We start from the raw sequence: 20,408 nt of genomic DNA, 5'->3' as shown, positions 1-20,408 counted from the left end.
GCTGCGACAGAATGTCCGCTTTTTCTTTAAGGGGGGACGCGGGGATCAGATCGCGAAAATCGCGGAAAAAATCGATTTTTGGAAAACGGCAGATTCGGATTCTGCATTACCTTTTCTATCACAGCTAAAAAAATTTCCGCCGAAAACAGTCTCTAAGCGTACCTAAAAAATATTTTTCTGACCGCGGGTCGCAAAAAACTGGCCAAAATCCGCGCAAAAACGGCCGATTTCAGAGCGCGATACCACTGGAAAGCTTGCTTCACTGCGGTTCTTCTCCCAGTGGAACCACGTGTCTACGATAAAAAATAAATGCACAGACGTGAAAAATAGGAGGGCACCCGCGAAGTCGCAGCTAGGCACTGATTGGTCGCGCCAGTCACGTGGTGCTCAGCGCGCCCTGCGATTGGCTGCCGAAAGGCATGCCGCTTCTCCGGTTGTCTGCTGCGCGCGCGCTTCGCGAAAACGATAGTTTGCGATTCAACTCGTGCTGTCCGTTCTGCATTTTCGTCAACTCATCTGCTGCGTGTGGTTTCGTACGTGAGCCCGCGATGGAGCGTCGCACAGGCCAGAAGTACAGGACGAAGTATGCTTACGGGAAGCGTAAGCGCAAGCCTCCTATTCCAAAACAGAAGCGGCCAGCAGCAACTGAACCGCACGAACGGAGGTCCGCTCCGATATCCAGTCACGCCGATGTGTCGTCGGAAGCAAGCCTGCCCTTGGAATCAGCGACCAGCAGTGAATCTGGGGGCCTGGCGCTGTCCGCTAGCCATGACATCGCAGTGCAGTACCGACCCGGACACAGTTCCGTTTTTGCGGCGGCGAGTGGCGGTGCGGTGCCGGTTCAACGGGATGACGGCGAAGTTTTGCCTAAGCAGAAGCACACCGTTCAGGTGCACCTGCCCTCGGAATCAATAACCGGCAGTGAATCTGTGGGCCCGGCGCCGTCCACAAGCCGTGACATCGCAGTGCAGTACCGACCCGGGCACAGTTCCGTTTTTGCGGCGGGGAGTGCCGGTGCGGTGCCGGTTCAACGGGATGACGGTGAAGTTTTCCCTAAGCAGAAGCGCACCGTTCAGGTGCACCTGCCCTCGGAATCAATGACCGGCAGTGAATCTGGGGACCCGGCGCCGTCCACAAGCCGTGACATCGCAGTGCAGCACCGGCCCGGGCAAAGTTCCGTTTTTGCGGCGGCGAGTGACGATGCGATGCCAGCTCAACGGGATGACAGCGAGCTTTTTCTAAAACAGAAGCGCACCGTTCAGGTGCACCTGGAACCACGTTTCGTGACCTTGGAAGCAGCTGAGGAGCAAGCGTGCAGCGTCCGTGCTACACTTCGCGCGGTGTCGTCAACGGAGCGCAAGTTCGGGTTCGCGCGGCAGACAGAGGAAGAATCGGCCCCAGATGAAGATGAATTCACATTAATTCAAGCTAGTGTAATGAATTCGATAATAGGGTCTTTACTGTGCCCAAAGTGCTCTAAGAAGAGGTTGTCATTGAAGCACGAGACTAAACTGGGCCTAGCAGTAAAATTGGTGCTTTCCTGTGGTGCTTGCGGCCCTATTGCTTCACATTGGTCATCAAAAAGGAAGTCTGAAGGAAGGACTTTTGAGGTCAATATAAGAGCTATGCAAGCCATCAAGACCATTGGAAAAGGGCCCACTGCCCTGAACGACTTCTGGGCCACAATGAACGTCTCACATCGTGGGCTGCATCAAAAAACCTATCAGGGCCACCTAAAAAAATTGTTTAAACCTGGAGCAGAGGAAGCTGCACAAAACATTTTTGCAGATGCTGTACTTGCTGTAAAAGACGTCTACAGCAAGATGCAACCATCCAGCCCAAGTAACATAACAGTTGTGTATGATGGCACTTGGCTTACATGAGGCCACAGCTCTCACATTGGTGTAGGATGTATTATCGAATTTTATACCGGGCTTGTGCTGGATTGCACCGTACTGTCAAATTTCTGCCTAGGGTGCTGTCAGCAACCAGCGGAGAGTGACCCTAGCTATGGCACTTGGATTGAGCAGCATCAGTGCCAGAAAAACACAGATGTTGCCTCAGGTCAGATGGAGGTGGAAGCTGCACTAATACTTTTCAGGCGTTCTTTCAGCAGCTATGGCCTTCGCTACACGAATGTCATATGTGATGGTGACAGCCGAACATATCTTGCACTCTGCAAAGATGAGGTATACGGCTTCATACCCCTGACTAAGGAGGACTGCATAAACCATGTGCAGAAGAGGATGGGCACTGCACTCCGCACACTGGTTGCAAGAGCAAAGAAAGGGGAGCCATTGGGTAGGAAAGGCGGACTCGCGCAGGACCTAATTAAAAAACTGACCAATTACTATAGTTTAGCCTTGCGCAGAAACACCGAAGTCAGTGACATGCAAAGGGCCGTGATGGCCACATTGTACCATGTGACATCTACAGATGACGAGCCTCATCATGAGCTGTGCCCACCTGGCCCTGACAGTTGGTGCAGACATAGGTCAGCACAGGCCAAAATGGAGCCACCACCGCCTCATAAGTACAAGCTACCAAGACGTGTAGCAGAAGCATTGCTACCTGTCTACCAACGCCTGTCTGACCCGCAACTGCTGGAGCGTTGCAAGGGCAACAAGACGCAGAATGCTGCAGAAAGCTTACATTCTGTCATCTGGTCAATGATTTCAAAAGATCAGCATGCTTCATTGTTTGCAGTGGAGACTGCAGTCCATGAAGCAGTTGCACGCTACAACTTTGGTAACTTGCGTGCCTACACTGAAGTATGCAAGTCTGTGGGCATCAAACCCGGTAGCCTTGCCCTTGAGAGAGCTCAGGAGAAGGACAAACAAAGAAAAAGAAAAGCATGCAATGCAGAAAAAACGAAAGAGCAAAGGCATAAGAAGACCCCTGCAAGCAAAGACACCAAGTATTACAGCCCTGGGGCATTCTGAAGAACATGTGGCGGCTGTGCAACTTTAGAGCCAGTTTTCTCAGAAGTGAGTTTTGAGCCGACTGTCCTGCTTGCAGAAAGCATAGAACAACTATGCCTTGTCGGATTTGCATGAGGTTTATTGCGTTGTATTTCTTAGTAAATTCTCTGTGCAGTGACATTCCTATAATTTTTAATAACTATCTCATTTTTTTACTGCTTAGCTAAATTAGCACGTTGATAACGACCTCATTTTTCAGACATGGATATGTTGTCCTATGTAAAAAAAATTAGGAGTGATAAAATTATTTGGAGAATGTCACTGCATGAACTATTCATTTTGCTAAAATATAAAAGCAACTGTGGGCTTCTACCATGTTTTTTTGTCATGCCAGGCTTTCTGCAAGTTGAGTGCAAATAAAAATTTGTAATATCAAAACTACTCAAGATATATCAATGAAACATTGTATTTAGTCATTATGCACACTTTCCAATAACCATGCCAAATTTCATTGCTCTACTACAAAAAATAAGGAAATTGACTCCGATCACCACCTCCCCCCTTAAGCGAAAACTGGTGTCGCTTCTTTTTAACGCGGGGGCCAGGAGAACTCATTGTCAGCAAAGCTAATGCACAACACAATCACAGCGCCGATAACTTTGCAGATCCTAATGTTCGCTGTCGACGTGGTGACACTGCGCTGAATAGGCTTAAGACTACTGCGCAGTATGTGACCACACGCTGGATGGATGAATGGCCTTACCCTTTGTATCGGGCGGCAGCTTGCGCCGCCTAGCCTATATTCATTCAACGTGACACTCGCGTGATGGCGATACCGCTGGGGCTGTATCCGTTGCAACGAGTTCCCCAGCGCATAGCTGATGCTTCGGATGATGATGACAGGCGTCAGCTTCAGGGATTTGGTACGGAACTTCGACGGAACTTCGTAATAACGAAGCGTCTTGCGACGAATGCGAGATTAAATTACATACGTTATTCTGAAATATTCGGTAATTTGAAATTCGTAGTACTGAAAGTTTTTTACATTGAAAGTATAGGCATTTTGGCGGGGATTTAAAAAAAATTCGTAAATCTGAAAATTTCGTTAATCTGATGTTCGTAGTAACGAGATTTTACTGTATAGGTTCCTAGACTTTGCACGTAGGTCAAACATATTTTCTTTCCCAAGCATCGAATCCATCAGGGAAACCCTCAAACCCTCAGGCAGGAGGCGGACTTGGTACAGCGGTTAGAGCAAGTGCACTTTCTATCCGCTTGATTCTGGCTGTCGAACTTGCTTTAGTCTAAACAGATTACTGTTTCACTGAACAATGGAGCTTGCTAGCATTGCGTCGGCTGTACCAAGGCCCATCTAGATGAGATACGAACAAAATACTCGCCAAGTGGATGGGTGGCACCATCTGTTGCAAACACCACCAATCACAATTTCTTTCAAGAAATAGCGAACACTTGTGATGGAATTGCGCGTTATTGACAAGAAAAATTCTTTTCACAGACCATGAGCACTCGGTCAAAATAAAATGCCGCAAAGCACCAGAACACTAGCTGCACGAATGGGCTGTCACATGGATGCTTTTCAATCAGGTGATCGTGCTTAGCCAATACAGTTGTGAGCGGTGCAGGGAAAACAAATGCCCAAATACAGGAGCCTGTACACTATATCTTGGAACGATTGACAGTCAGCGTCCACTGGCGGCGTATTTACAAAACTTCTCCGCTACAGTGCAAAGTTCCCAATTTTATATACAGCGGTGTAGACTACCATGCTACGCGGGCCAATAGAGTATATCAAAAGAGCTACAACTGGGGCTAGTTGGAAATGCATTCTTGAAGGTATTGGTGAGCGCTACCAAAATACGGAAAGGGACGAACACACAAGACAAGCGCTTTCTAACAACTGTTTATTATCTGAAGGAGCATGCCTATATACACATATTAACGTCAAGTCATACACAGAAGAGGGAAGAGCACACGACGCTGACAAGAGCGATATGAAGGAAAAGGAAAACTAGCTATAAAAAAATCAAGCCCCCACTCGATTATTCACAGCATTGTTGAACAGGTTTCCCGATTGAAGGCTTGTGGCTATCCTGAGCAGTTACTTGGCGGCATTGCAGAATGCTTACTAAGGGAAGTTACTGGGTCCGATAAGAATAAAAAACCGAGCTATGAAGGACGCCCCGTTGTGATGCCATACATTCACAACATCTCCCACAGAATAAGGAAGACAGCGAACAAGTACGGAGTTGAGGTGGTTTTTTCAGCTCCCAATAAGCTCATTGGAATGTGCAAAAAGGTCAACGAGAATGAAGACCACAAAAAGAAACCTGGGTGCAACGTCAAATACGACATCACCTATCGAGAGTGTGAAGAAAACGTCATTTACAGCATTCCACTTAGCTGTCAACGAACCTACGTAGGGCAAACGGGTAGATGCCTGAACAAGAGGCTCAGAGAGCACGAAAGATTATGCGAGCAAGTAGCGAAATCAGGAAACCTGGCACCACATTGCGCACACTGCAAATGCACCCCGATGCTAAACAACACCAAGGTAATAGGTCGGGCCAGAAACAGACGGGAACGCGAAATTATCGAAGCTTTCGCTATGCACGTTGCTCCAGATAACCAATGCATCAGCTCCCCTTCGGTGATGCTAGGGAGAACCGAATTAAACTACCTCAGGAATAGCAATCTTCGGCTGTTGTAAATGCACGTGTTGATATTTTATTATTATATATTTTTCCTTCATATCGCTCTTGTCAGCGTCGTGTGCTCTTCCCTCTTCTGTGTATGACTTGACGTTAATATGTGTATATAGGCATGCTCCTTCAGATAATAAACAGTTGTTAGAAAGCGCTTGTCTTGTGTGTTCGTCCCTTTCCGTATTTTGGTAGCGCTCACCAATACCTTCAAGAAAGAGTACATCAATTAGTCCACGTGGTGACGTTCTCGTGTACGGATGCAATACTGTTGTAACTGCATGTACATCTACTGCTTACTTTTGTTGTGCACATTTTCACCTAACATTTTACACCATTTTTAATAAAGGCTTTTAAGAATTTTAAGAAGTTTTAAGAATAATGAAAAAATGGCTACCCTCGCCACTGTGGCCTAAGAAATTTTGGCTCTTTTGAAGTGTTACGTGCACTAGACAGGTTGTTTTGCCTGCAAGCTTCTCGAAAGTGCATGTATTTCGCGCAATGTAGCCAACATTTGTTGGGGAGGCAGCGCCGAGAGTAACAGCGCTTTCATAATTCTAGAAACTGATAATCATATTACTTACGGTGGGCTACACACTTCGCAATAATTAACAAGCCGAACTGCAACTCTTAAACAAGTAAATATTCAATATTGCCACCAGCGCTGAGGGGGACAACGAGGATTTCGGAGATTCTTTTAATATTCTTCGAGCTCTTCTGTTTTCACCAGAATTCTGTCTGTTATTTAACTTTAAATATTCTTCTGTCGTTTTTATTGATAAATTTTTCAAAATTCACGCTTGGTGGTAAAATTTTGTCGTAATCTCCTAAGCAAATTTCTTTGTTTATGCCACTACACCTTGGCCAATCCCTCCGCCGCGTGAGTATGTGCCATGTCTACTGAGGAAACGAAGAAGTGCGCGGCTCGTGCTCTCTTTTCAGCCGCTCTTGCGAACCGCTGTGGTGCCTAATTCTTCGGGCTTAGTCCTTGATCTACTTGCAAGGCTGTTTACCTACGCAAAGAGCCTACGTGACAGTATTAGTTAACCAGGCTAATAGTTAGCACGTTTTAGCTGTATTCTAGGGTACTACAACGCTGACATTACTAAGGCGAGATACTCTTCTGACTCAAAAAGCATATTGAAAAAATATTGTGTAATGGCTTAGGCGAACCATCCTGTATAACAGTGTGCTGTGCGATGTCAGTGCACATTAAAGAACCCCAGGTGGTCGAAATTTCCAGAGCCCTTCACTACGGCGTCTCTCATAGCCTGAGTCGCTTTGGGACGTTAAACCCCCATAAACCATAAAACCAAACCATACTGTATAACAACTGCGTAGCTTTCTGGGTGGACGTTAGGAGGCGGAGGCTGTCTGTGCGCAGTAGTGTTTTGCGTTAGGTGACGTCTGTGGACTCTGCGGAAACTACGACAGCCAAGGGGACGACAGTCAAGTCCGCAAAAAACAAACAAGCAATCCAAATCACCACGTGTTTCAAACGGCTTTGTGCATTCTGAACAGAGGAAGGTGACTGCACAGTTTGAGCAGAGCAGGGAGCTCATGGTCCGCAAGAGAGGCCTGCCGTCATGCTCGACATTGCTCTCTTGAAGGGTACGCGATAGCTCAATTTTTCCGGAAGTCTTTTGCAAGAGCAGCATAAGGTCACGTGTTTTGATCTTTTCCTACTAGGTAGTGTAGATATTTGTATAATATCCAGAGGGCAACCATCATCATTAGCTACTCTAAGCCCACTGCCAAAGAAAAAAAAATTCGGGGACACAGCTCTGCCATACGGGGCCTGGGGTCCTTTTTGCATTTCACTTCGAAAATACTGTCACTGTTCCTTATATCATTTTTTTAATCGTCTGGATGTGTCTCCTCAGTCTACGTGTGTGAACCCTCTTCAGTAGCATGTGTAACTGGCTTCCTGGGTCAGTGGATACCTCTATTGTGCTTTGAGGTACGTGGTCGTGGTGTCCACGAAACTGCTTTTGCGCAATATTTTGGGCTTAGCAATGGTGAAGCAGTAGCCTTACTTGTCTTATTGAAGTTTTTTAAATTCCTGATTTACCTCAAGACACACAAGGCCCCATTTGAACCAAGTCGGACGAATTTTTCTTACTGGTCCAAGGGTAGCGCGCCCGGCTCACGACCCAAGTTCAGCGCTTCGAGTACCGGCTCGACCATTTTCCTTTTCAGCGCACTGTACTAATCTTTTTTACTCACGACTGTACCAGCAGTATGACACGCAGCTATTCATTTGTCGTGTAATCAATGAACAAACTAAGACGATTTGTATCTATAAAAAACCCCATTCTATTGAAAAATAGGCTACTTTAACTGGAAAAGGAGTCTTTGTTAGATAAGAAAGATAAAAAGTGAAATTCAGATGTCGCCGACATCGGCCATTTTTCAAACGACGTCAGTACTTTTTGTTTTCGAGGTCTCTCGACTGTATGCTACACACTCGTCCACATCTAGCAGGTGATCGTGAAGTTTTGTTCATCACTGCCATTAACAGTTCGAATGGATTGGCGAAAAAAAAAGTTTCATTCTTTAATCCACTTATCTCAATGCGTCTTGTGCTGCATTTGCTCCAACCCACTTATCTCAATGCGTCTTGCGCTGCGTTTGCTCCAACAAACTTCAATATAGTGACGAAGAAGCAAATAAACTATTGTCACTAAGAACCCAAAATGCGCTGAGTGGCTCCCAGTGTCCCTTTAATATTCTTTTCAAGCTCAGTGCCAAGAGGTACCGCACGTTGTGATCATCGAGTGGGAATTTGCTGCGAATTTCTTACGGCTCGTACCTGTACACAAACCAAGCGTTAAGCTTTTCGCTTAGCTATCTACAAAGCACTGTTCTTCACGTCATACTTAAAATCTAATGGTATATATCTCATGGTATTGTTATTTCCGTGTTTGTGCACTTTTCCTTTTCTTACCCCGAAGTTTTTTTTTTTTTCGCCAAGTACTATCTCCCAAGGAGAGTGACAGCTCTCCGCTCTCTCAACTGAAAAATTCTAGAAAATCCAATGGGCACTAAAACTCCACTGAACGTCTGGAGGACGTCTGAAATGTACCCAGGAAGTCCAAGGGAGTTTAATTGCCCTATTGGAACACCACATATCAGTGAAGATCTTTGAATCAGTCTCGGAGATTCGCTCACCTCCCAAGTAGTCAACTCCTTCTTATCCATAAACATGAAATATGGATATCTCTTCCTGCAAATTGGGGGAACAAACAAAAAGGATTTCGAATGGGGCGACAGGGCACGCATTTAAACAGCATCTCACGAATCCGGCCTGGTCAAAAGGACGGATGTGGCAGAGTGCATAAACTGAAATGCTGCATCAACGGTACACAATAAAAGAGAAAGGACTAAAAAGCGAGTAACCTGCCCTTCACCACAACCCCTTTTATAAAATGAACAGCGCTAGTAGAGAGCTTACTTTTGCCTTGAACTACTGCACTTCCGAAATGCATTCTTGTTTTTGAGCCATCAGTATAATATTCTGTTTGGTTTCATATTTTTCTTGCAGTGCCAAGAATTCTTGCAGCATGTACTCCTTTGGCTTTTGCTTTTTTGTGTAAATGTGAAGTCACGTGCTGCAGGGAGGCTGTACCATGGTGGGAAATGGTCATGTCTTGGTGCAATGTTAGGCAGAGCATTAGTACAGCCAAAGTTAGCTCGGATGAGGCATTGGTCTCGTTTGACGTTGTCGCCCTGTTTGGCACCATTCCAGCACCTCTAGGAGAGAGCGCAGCAAGGATAGGGCTCAAAGCAGATGACCGACTTGCCGAAAGGGAGTGACTCAGCGTAGATGACCAACTTCTGCGTTAAAAAAGAATTTTTCAGGCAAGCCGCTGCAACCGCGCCGCGATGTGAGAGGCGATATAGGTGGCCGCTGCGAAGCAGACGATGGAGGTATCACCGGAAATTCGGTACACATTCATAAGTTGGAGCGGCACAAACGAAAACTGGGTTCCTGATGCCGCAGAAGGACCCATAACTGTGCAGAAAAACTCATGGATGCCTGGCTTCGCTCGTATTAAGTGATGACATCTTCCCATCACTCGGAAGCAGATTTACAGAAGATTTACAGGCGCGGCGCGCCTTGTAGTTGATGGACGTCTGGCGGCAGTGGCCAGCCGATGGAGAAGTTTAACTCCAAAGCGCTCCCGCACAACTTCCAGGTAAACAACACTGACGCCCAGCTACGAACTGGCGAGGGAGCACGCAGCAGTTTTCTGGACGGCTGCATCGTGATCCTCTGGTTGACAGGCTGATATAGTTCCCGCTGAACAAACTGTTTCTTTTGCTGCCTCTCCAGTGCATTGGATCACTGTTCGTGAAACATTTCTCTTTGTACTGTAGCATCAGTTTAGTTCTCTGCATGCATTGCATTCATTTTTCTATGAGTACTGAGTAATTCGCCGGTACCATCTCTTGGCTGTACAAAGCTTTGTTTTGTTTGTGAACCTTTGATTCCGGCCAATTCTCTGGGTTCCGACAGCCGAAGGCTGTACACCAAAGGGGCAACCCCTTTGCCATTTGGTGGCTAGATTCCACTGAGCTTCTCACGTCCAATTGAGGGCATCTCCTGAGCGACCGCAACAGCTACTCTCTCACTGGCTAAGTGCGACTGGGGCACAAACAACCACTGCCTATGCGACAAGATGATCTAGTAACCAGCCCCAAGTTTTTGATGAATCGACCCATGTTATACCGTGTATGACTGTCTTGCCATCCTAAAGAAGTCTACAGGAGAAAACCTTCTTGTATACTTTGTGGGGACCTGCCCTGCAGCCCCCTGTGTTTGCTTTCCCGTGAGCCACCGTGCAGCAGCAGCCTTACCTCGAGGAGGAACACATTCCCTTGTCAGTTACATTAACTGGCAAAGGAGGTCACCAGCGTCACTGCGCGTAAGACTGCTTGAAGCCCGCGCGCGGGAGAGGGGGCACGGGGCTCTTCGGCTGGGATCGTCGGCACGAGCGGACGTGTTGCTCACGGCTCCGCTCTTCCCCGGTGGGGCGAGGAAGCGGCGGGGAGACTGGCTCCCGTACTCGTCCCATTCAGGGGTACGGAGTGTCCCTTGCCCTAGCGCGAGCAAACATTCGCTCGGAACCTTGCTGGTGAGTCGGACGACCTCAATTCATTAGCATATCTTGTTGCTAGCTGGTGTTATTGTTGCTGTAGCAATAAATGCCTGTTTGTGTCAGCCAATGTGTCGTTCCTTTGTTCCCTCAGAGCAAGGCCCGCCGTGGTTGGCGTGCGCTCGGTAGCGTACCCGATCACGAGGTGGGGTCCGGGCGGCTTTGAACCGTGTCAGCCGTGATTGAGTGGGGACAACGTATACATCTCCCCAAATCAACTCCACAACTTATACAAACCAGACACAAAGTTCACTCTGCGATATGGGGCAAGCAACAGATTGTTTTGTTGACAGGCAATTGCAGTGAACAGGACCATAATTGGCATTCCCTGTTTAAAGCAAACCCACTTATTCAGGGCGATTTCTAAAATTGCGATCAAAATATTCGACAACATGCAAAGAAACCATGGCCTCATCCCGCTGAGGAAAGCTAAGAAAAAATTGCTACTCAGAAATGGAACCAAAGCTAGAAAAAAAAGCATCTTGGATGATCTCTGCCGCAACGACCACATGAACTTATGACTACGGGTGTCTGACGCCTTAACTGCATGCTGAAAAGAGAGCAAACTATACAGGCCTCCAAACCAAGCCGCATCACTGTTCCTTATGTCAAAGGCAGCAGTGAAATGCCGGGGCGCCTGTTACAAGAGCAGGAAATGCAGGTTTGTCACACGTAATTTTAAAACCTCGGGAGATTCAAGCCTCTGCTGACATGCACTAATGCAGAATTTCTTTCACTGTGCTCTCGTGGAGCATTCCGACAACTTGGATCAACCAGCCGATTTTGAGAATTCGAGAGTCGCTAACTAAAAGGCCAACCCCACTGGTGCGATATATTCAAGAGCCTTGGAGTATGCAAACACACCAGGCAACGTAAACAAATCCGCAGGCTGCCTTCCATCACCGTACACCACGAAGCTGAGATTAGCGCCTCTCGCACCCCATCCAGTCAAAAATGATGTTGCTAAGTCAGCCCCAAAAGGTGAGTTCTCTCTTCAAGCGACTTTGGACGGAGAGTTACGCTCCTTTCTTTCTAAACTGAATATGAACGCATTTCTGTCTTTAAGGCGGAGAGACTGCCTGTTGTTAGCTCTCCTTCATATCCTTCTCTTCATAAGCACATCATTTTATGCTATACTTGCCAAATGGCTCGCTGTTTGTACACCACGAAGTTACTTTGAATGGCACTGAGACAAATGTAGAAACAAAGGAAATCAGAGATAACGCGACAATGCAGAGCAGACGTTCAGAAGAAAAGCCGCATGCGTTTTCACACTAATTAAGAATTGGTCCACAGAATTCTGAAGGTCACACGTTCACCTCTGGAATGAAAACGACCAAAAACCCTATTTATATTTGACTTTGAGGTCTTAGCACGCATGAAATGTCATCATAACACGTAAGAATGTAAATTAATTACGCTTTAAATAAACTTCTACAATATACTGGAAATCAAAGCCATGACCCATGGGTTGCAAGTCAGATACGCTATCCCTAGGCCAAAGAGGCACTTTCGTTCGACTTGGTTAAGGAAAGACTTCGACTGTCTCCTTGTGTTTCACGTGTTCTGGTGTGCTTGCTTTAAGTATGCTAATGAGTATGTGTGATAAGAAAGAGGACTTAATTACGAAATACTGGAGCATATAACCATTAACGCTTTGGCGTCACACCCTTGAGGCATAGCTTAAGTGTCCCCCTAATTTTTTACCACATTGCCTACTGTCACAAATTTCGGCGCATGCTCGAAACAAACCGGCGCAGCGCCTAAGCAATCACGCCCATGCGCGGTAAAGTAAAACAAAAAAACAGCGGGGAAGAACCCCCAGCAGCACGCGGTGCTTTTCACTCAGCTCGCCGTCGGGGCACCAAAGTAAACATAGACACGCGCGGCGTCGATTCTTCTCGAATGTTGGAGAAGTTTTTGCTTGTTGTCGACGGAAAGGGGGTAACCTTTCGCACCAAAGGATACCCCCCCCCTCCCCCCCCCCCCCCCCCCCTCGCTCCGGCACCAATGCCTCAGCGTGCCGCGAATGACCTAGATTGTTCTAGAAGGTGGTTTCCACGCTCGACCAATGGGGTCACACGCCCGGCGCAAGAAGGAGAAGGAGTTTGTGCGGTTAAAGCTGCATGTATGTGCGCGCCTGCCTTGGCGCGAAGAACAAACAGACGCGGTCCGCACCTATAAATGAGGGGCTGCAACCGCCGTTTTCTAGCCCGAGCCGCTGTTCAAGCTTCCGAGAAGCGCGCCCGCTCGACTCCCGGGAGAGCACCACTCGCCCAGCCCGGACCAGCGAGACAACGTGCGCCAGTCTGCGGATCAGCCCCATCGTGCTCCTCAAGTCGTCGGACTGTCGCAGTGCCCGGTGATCAAATTGTGTTTTCACTATTTGTCTCTCTATGTGTTAGTGAACTTTAGGAGCAAAGATTTTGATGAATTGTTATCTCTCTCAGGTGTTACTTTGCACGCGTTGCATGGTATTTGAGAATCACTTTGTATGTGCGCGTACGAGTGATAGTGCAATCCTTTGTATCGTCTCTTTGCTGTATAAACCTTCTTTTGTTTTGTGAACCTTTGGCTCCGACTCATTCTCTAGCTTGCGACCGGCGAAAGCTCGGCACCAAACGACTAACCCCTTGTCACTTGGTAGCTGGTCTCCTGCTGAGTTTGCCACGCCAAGTCGAGGGCATCTCCTCTGCGACTGAGGCCGCTACCCCCACACGCTCTAAGGGTATCTGGGAGCGCACTCAAAAGTGCACGAAGTGGTGACACCTACAAGGTCCATTCGGCGGTGCCAGTTTCCTAATTACTAAGAATTCTGTGACGAGTGAGTGTCACTAGGAAGGACGCACCAAGGCAGAATGATAGCTTTGGATGTCGCAGTCGCGAAAATACTGATGTTCCAAACCACAAAATCCGCACCAGCGCTGGAGGCGCCAGTTATAGACGTGTTCGCTACGCATGCTTCCGATTCGAAACTTCCAGCATAGAGCGATTAATAATGTACACATATACCTGCTCAGATGTTTAGGGGAAACCCCAAGGTGGAGTATATCTGTAATAAGAGTACATTACTCACTGGCATTTACCCATGCGTAGCCATACGACTACAAAGGAAAGCTATACAGCTTCCTCAGAAACTTCGCTGTTAAAGAAAAATTCGTCTTGGTCCGAGGTACGAACGCGGGACCACAGCTTAAGCGGAGAAGTCACTCTATTACTCCCGTTTCGAGCAAGTCGAATACTCCAGTTCCCCTCTTGCTCCTGCCTCCGCTTCGGGCCTTCCCCAGAGCTTCCTACTGCACCGCTACTCCTGGCTGGCAGAAGTGATGACGGAGAAATGTTTCCTCCTTTTTAGAACCTTAGCAGAAAAGATGCCGAGCCACCGAGCCACAGCTAGCGTCTGCAACTCAAGTCGACAGATCTCATCGCACTCTTTTATGGCATAAGAAGTTTTCGGAGCATACAATGCCTGGTCACAGAGCATCTCCAAGCCGAGTGCCACAACCAGGCTTCCTGTCGGCAAAAGCATACAAAACCAAAAAGCACGCATTTCAAGAAGTATAAACGCAGCCAACTGTTCTCCTGTTTCTGTTTTGGCGTGCTAGAAATTCTACGCTATTCAGCAACCGCACAATAAAAATGATGCTTGCACTGCACACCTGATTTTACAAATCTTACTATGATGATACAGCTCTACAGCGATGCGAAATTATAATTAGCATCTTATAACTTTTAAAACGAGTACAAACTTACCTTTCCTTTCCTTTATTGATCTATCTTTGTGGACGTTCCCGTAGCACTTCTTGATGTCATCCGGGAGTTTACACCATGTTTCGTCCGAGAAGTATGCAGGCTTCCAGCGATAGCATTCTTCGACGGCCATTTCTGCCAACAAAATCAAAAGAAAAGGAATGGCATTGATAAATGTTACACAAGAGATTAAGTATTTTCTAACATTACAAATAAAAATGCGCCGAATGCGGCCCTAATAATAAGCCGTGCCAATGCTTCCTGGCAGCTACAGCTTCTCAGTCAACAGTGAAGCGACGCTGCTGCAGTGAAGCAGGGTAGACTGCGAGCGGGAGCCTCTATTGAATATCGAAGCAAATGCAGCATTGCTCGCAAGGAACACACCTTTGTGCATATATTGCCATGCAAGACACAATGCTTTAAAGGACACGAGCGCACATTACACTTTCCGCAACGAAGTCGACAGCAGCACGGTAAGGGGTTCCCTGAGGAGAGGAGATTACGAATGGAGGCAAGCCGTTTTAATCGCGGGCACCTGCGTCTACACTGTGAAGATTTGACGGAAAAAGAAGTATTGAAAATTGGAGCGCCACAATATCTGGGAACCTCAAAAATCCTGGACACCTTAGGGCATATGTCCTGGTAACGCTCGCACCAGTCATCTTTCAAGTGGCTGCTGGTTTGGTTTATGGGGGTTTAACGTCCCAAAGCGACTCAGGCTATGAGGGACGCCGTAGTGAAGGGCTCCGGAAATTTCGACCGCCTGGGATTCTTTAACGTGCACTGACATTGCACAGTAAACGGGCCTCTAGAATTTCGCTTGCATCAAAATTCGACCGCCGCGGCCAGGATTGCACTTGCGTCTTTCGGGCCAGCAGCCGAGCCCCATAACCACTAAGCCACCGCGGCGGCTTCTCAAGCGGCTGCTGTCGACACACAAAAACGTGGAGCGTAAATGGTGTCAATTCGATCTAGCTGCAATGATGCAAATTTCAGACATAAGGTATACCCTCTGTGCACTGTTTACAGCTAAGGAAGCTGTCTTTTGATGCATGAAGTGTGGATTGTTATAAATCAACAGGCCTCGTAAAAAGAATAGTAATTCTAGAACTCACTCTTCTGAAAATTCGGACTTCCACGGACGCTACAAAAGCCCCTGTACAGAGATTAAAAGCAGACCCCATGTGCTCTAAATTATGGACAAAGGCTGTACTGGTATCGGCACCACATCGCCACCATTACCTCTCCGCCGCTTTCTCGCGCCCATGCCGGTTTCTGCTGCAATTTTCCGTTTAGATTAAATACTGTTCAAACCTAGTGTTCGCCTTATTCGGCTCGAGCGCCGATGTCTTAGCCCCGCCTAAAGGAACCAAGTGTAGTCTCTTGCATACCTAGTGCGTGGTGCATGTCTGCAACATTCCTTATAAGCTCGTGCCAAACACAACCAAGGGAGGAGACACGGAGAGGAGAAGAGAAACAAGTACCCCGCCTTTGGCACACGCCGCGAGCTACCGGGAGCAGCTTTTCCGGGAAACAGACAAAGCGATGATGTCGATGATTACAATTGTTATTAATATTAATAAATATCATGAAGATAACAGCAGTGCTGGATCATGACGTGTATTGATAGATGAGCACCTGTGCAAAGAGGCTCAGAATGCGATTTCGCAGCTATAGCTTTTAGTGCCAATTCTCTCGTTGTTTCGTGGCATGTAGAAGTGTCCTCATAGCAAGACATATAAAATCATTTAAAAAGCGGCAATACTGTTAGAGGTGTGAGAGGCGACTTCAGCTTTGATATAAAGGCAAGCTTTAATTGCGCATTGCCTAATGTTACCGCAAGAAAATGCCAATAAGGAAGGAAGACATGATCTCGCCAAAGTATTCCCCGCCTGTTTGCAGGAGGTATTCCAAGGCAGGAATTGAGAATCATCAGAGCAGAGCTGGCAACCGTCTGTGCGACTGCTAACCGTATTGCTGTACTCATGCAGGCATTTTGACATGGTTCCATCAACCGGCACAGGACCATCTTACCCAACGCAGCACCAACGCTGGATTCTAGAACATAGCTGCAGAGTGATCTGTGCATGCAATCAACCAGGAATTTCGCGCCTGCACTGAAGGCTTACGACGCCCCTCCAGCAACCCGATAAAAGCAGCCAGCGACAACCACGGACACATCAGAGCAGTTCTGGCAGCCGTCTATGCGACTGCTAACTGTCATGCAGGCATTTTGACACAGTTCCATCGAACGGCGCACGACTATCTTACCCAATGCAGCACCAACGCTGCATTCAGGAATGTGGCTGTGGAGTGATCTGTATGCAAGCAATCAACCAGGAATTTCGCGCCTGCACGGAAGGCTTACGACGCCCCTCCAGCAACCCGATAAAAGGAGCCAGCGACAACCACGGACACATCAGAGCAGTTCTGGCAGCCGTCTATGCGACTGCTAACCGTATTGCTGTACTCATGCGGGTGGGCACACACACGTTCGTGTGAAAGTTTATTTCATTGCATTTTGCGGTTGCTGCACTGCTCTGGTACCTCTTTCTTGTTGTCTGTGACGCGTTGGTCGAAAACTGGTTAAAATGGGGGACGACGAGGCTACGCAACTTGACAACTTTGCCAAGACACTCGCAGATGAGGCTCCTAAAAGCATAAAAGAAGTTACTAAGCTTCTAATGGAGATGACTTCAAAATTTATGGAGGCCGTGAGTGAAATCAAGGTCACAGCAAACAAGTTGAGCTCATCTAGCGATGCTGTACAGACTGAAATAGCAGCAGTGAAGGAACCAATGGGTTTCATGAACACTGCCTTTGAGGACTTCAGAACAGAAGTTAAAACTATTAGGCTTGAACTCACAGAAGTAAAGAATAATCAGAAAATTCAGCAAGTAAACAAGAAGCTGACGAACGAAGTGAAAGAGCTAAGGGCACAATTGGTTGACGTGAAGCAATACAGCAGAAGGAATAACATCGAATTGAACGGAATCCCTGAAACTGATAATGAGAACCTTGGTAGCATGATGACACAGGTATCTTCCTACCTACAGGTTGAGCTTTCTCCTGAGAAAATTGACGTGATACACCGTGTTCCAACGAAGTTGAAGGGACCTTCCAATGTAATTGTTAAGTTTAAGTCAAGGTCCCCACATGACAGAATCTTGCAAGCTGCGAAAAAGAACAGGCTAAATACTTCCGTGCTTGGCTTCCCAGAGAACGATCCCGTTTTTGTCAACAAACATTTGTGTCTGGAAAAAAAGGTTTTGCTCGGCAAAGCTATTGGAGTAAAGCGTGACAGAGGCTGGAAGTTCGCATGGGTGTCTGAAGGCAAAATCTTGATGAGAAAAACGGAAAGCTCGAAAGTAATGCACATAACTTGTGAAGATGACCTGGAAAAAATTGTCTTATTACCAATGCCTTGTGTTTTTGTACCTGTTTGCTCTTACAATGCCTTTGGCCATAGAAGAAGATGACCTGTTAAGCAGAGACAAAAATACATCAATATTTTACTCTAATATCTGCAGTGTAAGGAAGAACCCAAACCTTCTAGTGGCTTATTTGACGAGATATTCCCAATCTTTTGATATTGTAGCACTTACAGAAACCTGGCTGCAGAAAAGATGAGAACGTTATGCTTCCCAGCTATGTTATGCTATCTGATCCGAGAGAGTCAAAAAACCGTGGTGGTGGTGTTGGCTTTTTTCTAAAAAATATTTTGCCTTTCTCGTTTTTGGCACCAGTCACCCTTAGTAATACAGACATAGAAACACTGTCCATAAAACTGCCCTGGTCATTCACTGTTGGAGTTACTTATTGTCCACCAAATTCACGCCTTTCGCCCTTTCTTGATAAACTTGAAGGAATTTTTGAAACGCTTGCTACACACTTAAAACGCATAAATATTGTTGGCGATTTCAATATTGATACAAGTACTGAATGCCACAAGGATTACGTGAACCTGTTAACATCGTACAATTTCTGAAACATGATTAACATATCCACGCGTGTAACTACCTACTCTTCATCTATTATTGATCATGCATTAACAAATATACCGAATGGGATATGCGCTGGGGTTTTTTACAGCGAACCCATCTCCGATCACCTCCCACTTTTTGTTGCTGTTGACATTGATATACAACCAGAGCGTGAGAGCAAGAAGTACCTATCTAAAATAGATTACGCCCTTCTGCGTGAAAATTTACTGGCCGTCGACCCCAGTGTAATATAGCATGACGACGTCGATACAGAGTTTAATAACCTAATAGACACGCTTTCGTGAATGGTTACTAACTGCAGCAGAAATATTAGTGTACACTCTTATGTAGCACCACTATGCCCTTGGATGACTGAGCCAATCCTCGCCGTTTTAAAAGAAAAACATTCATTGTACCGCAAATGGAAGCCCCCAACACAAAGATAATGTTTACTATCTAAACCAATTTAAGAGCCTGTGCAACAGATCCGTGACAATGATGAGGGCCTGAAAAAAGAATATTATACGCGTCTCGTTGAACAGGCTTCCGGCAATTTGCATAAAGTCTGGAAAATAATAAATGAAGTCGCTGGCAAAGCCAGTTTGCGCCGTGCTCTCCAGGAGAGAATAGATACTACAGAAAGATTTAATTCCTTTTTCACCAATATCGGCCCGTCTTTAGCTGCTCAACTCCATGAATCACAACAACAAAATGCTGCATCCAATCCAGCTCTCAATACTTTTGGAATGTTTGAAATAGAACCCGAAAAAATTACATCCATTATTCTCAGCTTAACAGGCAATAAATCTGCTGGACTGGATGGAATTTACCCACGTATATTTAAGGAAAATAGTGATATCTCGGTACCCATCCTATGCAAACATTTTAATCATTGATTAAAATGTGCAAAGTACCCATCTGCACTAAAGATTGCCAAAGTTGTCCCAGTATAGAAAGATGGAGACCGATCCAATCAGTCAAGCTACAGACCCATTTCTGTCCTAAGTGCTATTAATAATATTTACGAAAACATTCTAGCCAACAATATTTGCAAATTCTTAGAAAAGCATAACTTACTCTGTCAACAGCAACATGGATTTCGAAAACATCATTCAACGGCATCTGCTGTCCTAAGCTTGACTCAATTAACACAGCATTACATGAAAACAAACTGGCCGCCATTGTATTTGTTGATTTAAAGAAAGCATCTGATACCATGAATCACACTATTATGGTCCACAAATTAAACCATTATGGATTCAGCGGTGAAGTCTACAGCTTATTTTCTAGTTACATCGAAAACCGTCAACAAGCTGTAGTTATTAATAACATTACAACATCACTTCAATATTTACAGACCGGAGTTCCTCAAGGATTCGTTTTAGGGCTAATGTTGTTTTTGTTATACTTGTACGATTTGCCGAAGGCCCTAAGTTGCTCTGATACTTTAATGTATGCAGATGTCACTGCGATCATAGTTACAGCTGACAACCATGAGGATTTATAAGCAAAAACAAATGCTGAACTGAAAAAAGTTTCAAGGTGGTTTTTAATAACAAGCTAACAATTAATTCAAGCAAAACCATATATATAGAATTTAGCTCATGAGCAAAAGTCATTGGCAGCAACCAAATTAACATTTTCATTAACGACCACTCACTTGAACGAACACACTCACTTAAGTATCTTGGTGTCATTCTAGATGAACACCTTCACTGGAAAAATCAGGTTAGCGCCGTCTGTTCTAAGTTGGCTTCTGTCTGTTATGCCTTATTGCAGGCCCGCGATTGTTTTTGATACACATACACTGCGTACTCTTTATTTTGCCCTTATTAACAGTCATTTAATATACTGTTTAGAATCATGGAGGTTGAC

General features: G+C 46.1%; 2 protein-coding genes across 10 annotated transcripts in view; one reads left to right on the top strand and one right to left on the bottom strand.

Moving 5' to 3' along the window:
• LOC144115343 (uncharacterized) overlaps positions 1 to 20,408 on the bottom strand; it is a 39,101-nt gene that overhangs the window by 9,134 nt on the left and 9,559 nt on the right. For all 9 annotated transcript variants that reach the window (XM_077649696.1, XM_077649692.1, XM_077649691.1 and 6 more), the window contains one exon: positions 14,554 to 14,685. In XM_077649696.1, coding sequence (XP_077505822.1) covers positions 14,554 to 14,685 — 132 coding nt within the window. The remainder of the gene's footprint in view (positions 1 to 14,553; positions 14,686 to 20,408) is intronic.
• Positions 23 to 2,317, top strand: LOC144115342 (uncharacterized). The gene has a single exon (XM_077649688.1). The coding sequence runs from the start codon at positions 420 to 422 to the stop codon at positions 1,881 to 1,883; it is 1,464 nt and encodes a 487-aa protein (XP_077505814.1). The 5' UTR covers positions 23 to 419; the 3' UTR covers positions 1,884 to 2,317.

This window comes from Amblyomma americanum, chromosome 1 (genome assembly GCF_052857255.1).
Source record: "Amblyomma americanum isolate KBUSLIRL-KWMA chromosome 1, ASM5285725v1, whole genome shotgun sequence".
Lineage (NCBI taxonomy): Eukaryota > Metazoa > Arthropoda > Arachnida > Ixodida > Ixodidae > Amblyomma > Amblyomma americanum.
This window is presented reverse-complemented; position numbering and strand designations above follow the sequence as displayed.